Genomic DNA, 7,034 nt, shown 5'->3' with positions numbered 1-7,034 from the left:
GATATTATAATAATCAAGAAACGGTTATAAGAAGAGGAGGAGGAGGAGGAGGAAGGGCTCACAGGGTCCATAAACATGTCGACCAAAGCCAAGCTATTCATAATCACAACTCCAGAATCTCGAGACGCTTCGACCCGAAACATTGGGGTTCTTGAGGTGACTACTCGATCGGGAAACATGCTTCCGTAAGCGTCAAGATTAAGAACATCTCTCCCATCCGTGCCTGACTTCATCCACAAGGGTTCATTAGTCTGCAAAAGCCTGAGCAACTCATCCATGGCATTTCCAGCAATGTCAGACATGAGGGACTTGTCGACGTCGGAAAATGAGGCCGCCTGATAAGGCAAGCTCGGAACCGATGAAGAACTCCCAGGCAGAAGATCGAGATCAAGGGAGGGACCACCCATCATAGTCTGGCTCCCAAAACTTGCCATCGACAAGTCCAGAGATGAAATATGAATAGGCTGCACAGGAGGGAGCTGAGAAATCGGTCTTCCTATGTATTTAGCCGCAATGCTAGATACTCTATCGAGCTGCAAAATTAACACAAGTTTTGAAATCGAGTGTGGAAGGATGAAGAACAAGGATAGGTTTTTTAATTTATTTTTGTTCTCTGAAGTTACCTCTTCTTTCAATTGAGCATTCTCCAAACGCAACTTTTGCTCGTCGAAATAGGAATCCTCGTGAAGAGGAGGGCCACCACAAGAAGGGCAAATGACATTTTTGAGGGCCTCTCTGATAGCTATGTTCTCGCATCGAATCTTGTCATTCTCTGCTCTAAGGGCACAGTTATCAGCCCTCTCGTGCTGGGCCTGAATTGCACAACCAAAAACAAGCAACAGTTTAAAACAACAAGACACTTGCAATAATTTTGAAGTGACGGAGGAAACAGGGGGGAAAAAAATAGTACCTTCATCTGGGTCCTCCTGTTCTGGAACCAGAACTTGATCTGCCTAGGGGCCAAGCCTAGTTCCCTGCTTAACTGCAATCTCTGCTTTTCATCTGGGTGGGGGCACTCCTTGAACATTCTTTCATTCCCCCATCACGAAAAAGACACAGACAAGAGGTCATAAAAATCGGAGCAAACATCCAAAGTTAACCGTTCATGCCACAAGAAACAAACAAAATGGCCGATAACTTACGATTCAAGCCTCTGAATCTGGTTAGCTGTGTGACGATGGTATCGCTTCTTGTTCCTCTGTGAATCAGAACCGTCGTGCAGCAGGTGGTGGTGGTGGTGATGGTGGTCCCCGGGGGACCCACCACCGCCTCCACTCCCGTACTCCATTCCGCCTTCTCTCTCTCTCTCACTCACTCAGTGTAGCAGCAGAAAAAATAGTAATAGTTTTAGCAGTGAATCAGAGAGTCTCATGACATTGAAGGATTAAAAGAAGTAAAATTTGAATTGTGGGTATGGAAAAATGAAGGAGCTTTAGAAGAAGGAAGAAAGGGTTAGAGGAGAGTGATTTTGGTGGGAACAAAATAGAGCATTACGTTTAAAGGAGGCAAATTGCAAATCACCAATGAACAAACATACCCATTTACCCGAAGATTCTCAAGCGATATGAGAAACGGCTGAATGATTGATCAAAGATATCGGCACGATTTGAGATTTGAGAAAGGAGGGAGTTATGGCCTAATTTACGAAGAGAGAAACAAAGGAAAGAAAGAAAGAAAAACTAAAACCAGCTAGCAGCTAATATGATATGATATGATGTGTGTGTATGTATAGTATCCATCTATTCTATACCCACCACTTTCTCCACTTTCACAGAGAGTGTCTCTCATAAGTGTAACTGATGGGGGTTTTTAAAGCATTTTTTCCGAGCAAGAAAGGAAGGGCCTTTAAAGTCTCTCTATTTTGATTATCTCTCTATTTCTTTCTCTCTCTCCAGCAAAAGTGGATGAGTGAGTGGTACAAGCAAAACCAGGTGTGTCCCCCATTGAGCTATAAATGAGGTCTCCGGTTGATTTGTCAGCTCCCGCCCATTCCCGGTGACCGGTGCGATATTTTCTCGGCGGCTTTTGGTGACCAAATGACGGATCTGCCCCACGTTCTCTCTCTTACCTCATTTATGTCTCCTCAGCTACGTCTTTCTCTCTCCCCTCCCTTTCCCCATTCTTGGTTCGTACACACACTACAAAGGGGACGCAAAAGTCAAACGTTGCCTTCCCCGTCTCAAGAGTCCTGGATCCTCTGCTATCAACTCTTTCCTGCAATTCCAAAACCAATCATATTGTGACATGTCATTCCTTTTTGGGGAGTGAGAAGGGTTTTTGACCTCATGGGGATGAGAATTGAGAAGGTGAATGTTTGTTTGCAAAAAAATTTTTTTAAAGTGTTTAGATAGAAACCAAATCATAATTTTAAGAGTGATTTTACGATCTACGAAATAAATATATGGAGAAATTTATCTTGATTTACGGAAAAGTGCTTCTGAAAAGCACTTTTCAAGGTATCCAAACATCTCCTTAGTTTATTTTGTTGAAATTTTTTTAGAAAATTATGTTAATTAATTTCTCATTACCAATTACCTAGTGCCACATTGATAATGCTTCTGTGGAGAATTTTTTGCTAAAAGCGAAGTGTTTAATGGTTGAATTTTTTCTATTGAAAATTCTATACCTTTTGATATTTCCCATGTTTTTCTTTTGCCAGCTTGATATTACCTATGTTAAAGCTTAAAAGTCCCTAAAATAAAAGAAAAAGTAAATTTTGTGCGTACTTCCATTAGAAGAGTTGGGAAGAAAAAAGGATACTGCAAATATAAAAAGTCAAGATGTGGAACTTTGATTGAGGGCAGAATCCCATTTAGATATTTAAATATTCAAAATGGTAATGAAGAATGAGGCTAATGCACTATTAAATTTTGTATTGTCCCAAATATGGCATGATCGAAATACTATCAATTATCAATCAAAATAAGCCAAAAAGAGCACAGGATAATTTCAGAAAAATACTAAAATCGTTCCCAGTTATTCAAAATCTAATCGTTAGAAATATTAAAAATAGAAATAATTACTGAACAATTTGTTTCTATGCAACTCAAAGATTCAACCTTTTTTTTTTAAATCAAATTTCCTTACCTCTTACACTCATTTGTGATTTTAGTATAAAATCATTTGACCAAGTAGTATACAATTAATAAAAAAAAGAAAAAGAAAATAATTGTTTTTTTATTAGATTAGCAGTACTAACATTGAGGGGTACTTATCATATATTACATTTAATCCTAATTATAATATTTTGTTTGTAAACTACAAATAAGATATTATAATTAAGACTGGAGCTAGCACATTATAAGTGATTAAATTAAAATTTTATATAAATTTAAATGATCAAACATATATTTTACTTAACTTTGATGATTGAATCTCCTTTTGTCTCTTTCTAGGACTAATCATCCCATATCTTTTTTTTTTGGGCTAATTCTTTCCTTATTATTTTGGCGTATGAACATTAGGAATATCTCTCAATTTATTTTTATTTTGCCCCAGTCTAAATTAGAGTAAAATGCATGAATTTTAAGTGATTACACAGTGAACAGAACAAAAACTACTAGTAGAGGAGCATTCAAATTCCTTAGCCACATTGAATACGAAATCTTTATTATCCAAAACCACATTATTACAAATATATCAAGAGGATATGAAGGCTTTAATTTAATGGCAAGTTTTAATTTTGTGCATGAATATTCAATATATCAAATTAAATTAAGAATTCATTATTAAAAGTTTTTAAATATAACACAGTGTCCATATATAAAGATACGATTTATGTACATGGCATGTTTATTAATTTAGCAGTCACTGTTAGACAACTTATCTTAAGTCTGCAGACTCTACACTATAAAGAATAAAGTGCAGGTAATTTATATATCTATAATTTACATAAATAAAAAGAGGCACTTAAATTTGTATGAAGTAAAAAGCGTATCTATATTTTATTATATTTTAATTTTACGTTATAAATGAGAATATAATAGCCATGTGTATGGTTAATTTTAATTGAATTGTGTGATTGTGATATTTTACCCAGAGAAATATATATTTTATTATGATTTAGTTTGAAAAATTGCTAACTAAAATTTGAGAAGCACATTTAACTCTAGTTGTTAATTCTCCAAAATTATGTAAAATACATTCATACGATTTTAAGATCATGACATTATATTCTCTTCCCTTCATCTCAACCCTGTTTAACATGAAATTAATCTGTTTATATTCCTTCTTTTCTTATTGCCAGCAACAAAAAACACATAACAAAATATTCAGTAAACTGAATATCTATAATTTATTTGTAAAATGAAATAAAAAATTATCCTTGAATTTCCTTGAAGAGGAATCCAGAATAACTTTTTATCATATAGAGTATTTAGTGCTTGAATTTAATTACTAGAAAAATAACGATGAGATTGAAATACTTGTTTGGAAGCAGTTGACAAGAAATTGCTAATATTAGTCCAAACAAAAGAGAAATTGGGATTCCTGAAAATGACGGTGGAAACATCATATCATGTTCTTTTATCTAAAATACTAAACTGCGCACAACGATAAAGAAGAAAAAGGAAAAATATGTGAGAAACATTTATCTAAAAATTTTATTGGTTAGAAAAATCAAAATTTGAGTATTGATAATTTCTATATATAAATCCCCACAGAATATCGGTACTTTCAATGTGTAAAAATACCTCAGATCTTTCTTACTAATAAAATTTTGTATTTTATTGTTATTATTTTGATGTTCTTCATATTTGACCGGAAAAAAGAGAGATAGAAATTTCATTTAAACTGTTGAAAATGATATGAGGTTGATTTATCAGTAAAAACTGAGTCTAACAAAAAAAAACTAATTTTTCACAATTGATATAAATAAAATCTATATTTAGTATTTAATAATATCTTAGACATGATTATTTTAAAATGATAGAAGAATGACTCTGCCTAAAAAGTTAAGGCTGATTTGAAAAGTGGAATTTTTTTTTTTTTTTAAGAATTCCGAATGCAAACATAAGAAAATTAGAAATGAGCTAAAATGAATTAGAAGGTTAGGACGAAGGGTGTTGGAAGGGCGTGTGACCACCAATTTTGGAAGAAGTAAAAGGGAATGACGTCATAATTGGGCCCCTACTTTTACAGTAGCCCGTAACTCTCGATTGCACATCCACCGCCGTTATAGCCGCCTTCTCAATTTCTCACCAAAATGCTTTCCAGCTTTCAATTTTCATATCTATACTGAAGCATACTTATTTACCCTTTTTAAATAATTAATTATGAAATATTATCTGATCTTTAATATAAAAATTTGTTTAATTTTTATTTTAGTTTAAATTTAAGATCTAATTTATTTTATCTTTTATATTTATTTATTTTTCTCAAATAGTCATTGTAGTAGTGATAGTTTTAATTAATATACTTGATTAGTAATGATATTTTAGAAAAGACAATATATATCTATTATAAATAACTAGTTTAATTAATTCTTTTAATTTATTTAAATTATTCAATTAGTTTTTATATTAAAAACTGCACAAAGTCAACTATAATTTATATCAGGATATGATCAATATCATATTTATATGCCATTGAGACATGCTATAATTTCTATGCGTGATATGGAGTGTAGTTTAATTTTTTAGCCAGTACAGAAAAAAAAATAAAAACATAAAATATAAAATTTGCAAACTAATTCTTAATAATTTGATAGAAAATTTAATTTTCAGTTCTTAAAATTTTATCAATTCAATTTATAAACTTTAACTGAAAACAATTCAGTTCTTATATTTAATTGATTAATGAGTTATGGGAATATAGCTGTTTAAGGGATAACTTATGTAGAATCAATAAATTATAAATTATAAGAATTGAGCTGTTTAAATTAAAATTTGAGATTCAATTAATAATTAAAGAAATTTTTTTAAGTATTATCATTATTTAACTTATATGATTATATTTTAATTAATCTAAAATAAATTTTGAAAAAAAAAATAGGATGAGGAAAAGTGTGGGAAAAGAGGAGAAACATGGAAGAGGCAACAAAAGGGCAAGAGAAGGTGGGCTGGAACACAAAAGGGGAAAAAGCAACGCCTTCTTCTCTTCTCAAACTGTAAATTGAATGCGATCAAATTGTGGGGCCCGCCTTTCTTCCCCCAAACCCAGCGTGGACCCCACCCCAACCCAATCACTTTTTCCCGCCATTTCTCGATCGGAGCGGCGACCCCTCTACCCCTCCTCTCTTCCCCCTTTTTCCTCTGGTCCTTAATCTCCTCTTATTTAAGGTTACCCAAAAAAAAAAAAAAAATCTGTCCTTAGCCTCTTCTTTGTTTAAGGTTAAAAAAAAAAAAAAATCCTCTTGAGGACCCTCCTGCCAGTTTCAAAATTCAACTCACTCAAACTTTTATTCAATCCCGAACAATTTTCTTTTATTTATTTTTATAATTTTGTATTCCTTCTGATTAACATATTTTTATTTTCTTTTGAAATAAAGGCAAGATAATACTCTCTAATCCTAAATATAAGACTCATTTTATAATATAAAATAAAAGAAGATAAAGTAATACTTACTATGAGTATTAAGGAAAAAGTAAAAGTTCAAAGTATGATATTAGAAGAAGATCAAAAATTAGAATTAAAAATAGCCATGAAAAAAGATGAACCAATAATTACTAGGAAAACAGAAGGAAAAAAAGAAAGTAAATAAATAATATCTTCAGAACATTGAAGCAACGTGCTCCTCTGTGCTGATTAAGCTTCAAAGTTTTTCCCAGCAAGATTGGATGTAAAATTTGAGTAGCATATAATATATAACTATATTTTCAGAAGTGATGTTGTCTTTTTTCACATAAAATAATAGTGCTAATATTGATATTCATTTTTTTAACTGGATATTTATCAAATAAAAATCAATATCAAAGCAACCATTTTCTCTACAAATATCTTACAACAACAAAGTATTGTCACACTAAGCAAGATCGATGATATGAACAACATGATATTATTATGCTTTATTAATGGCCAAATCTTTAACTAGATAT

At 32.3% G+C, this 7,034-nt stretch overlaps 1 protein-coding gene across 1 annotated transcript; it reads right to left on the bottom strand.

Annotated features, from left to right (window-relative positions):
- Positions 1-62: 62 nt before the first annotated feature.
- LOC114760447 (homeobox-leucine zipper protein HDG11-like) lies at positions 63-1,288 on the bottom strand (the record flags this gene model as incomplete). Its single annotated transcript, XM_028949703.1, has 4 exons — positions 1,143-1,288; positions 911-1,028; positions 624-812; positions 63-533 (listed from the first exon to the last, which is right to left on the bottom strand). Coding segments are annotated over exons 1-4 (924 nt in total), but the record flags the coding sequence as incomplete, so codon positions are not given.
- Between the last annotated feature and the right edge of the window lie 5,746 nt (positions 1,289-7,034).

This window comes from Neltuma alba, unplaced genomic scaffold (assembly GCF_004799145.2).
Source record: "Neltuma alba isolate B1F8T4 unplaced genomic scaffold, ASM479914v2 tig00010979_pilon, whole genome shotgun sequence".
In the NCBI taxonomy this organism is placed as follows: domain Eukaryota; kingdom Viridiplantae; phylum Streptophyta; class Magnoliopsida; order Fabales; family Fabaceae; genus Neltuma; species Neltuma alba.
The sequence above is the reverse complement of the archived record's forward strand: the minus strand, read 5'-3'. Positions and strand labels throughout refer to the sequence as shown.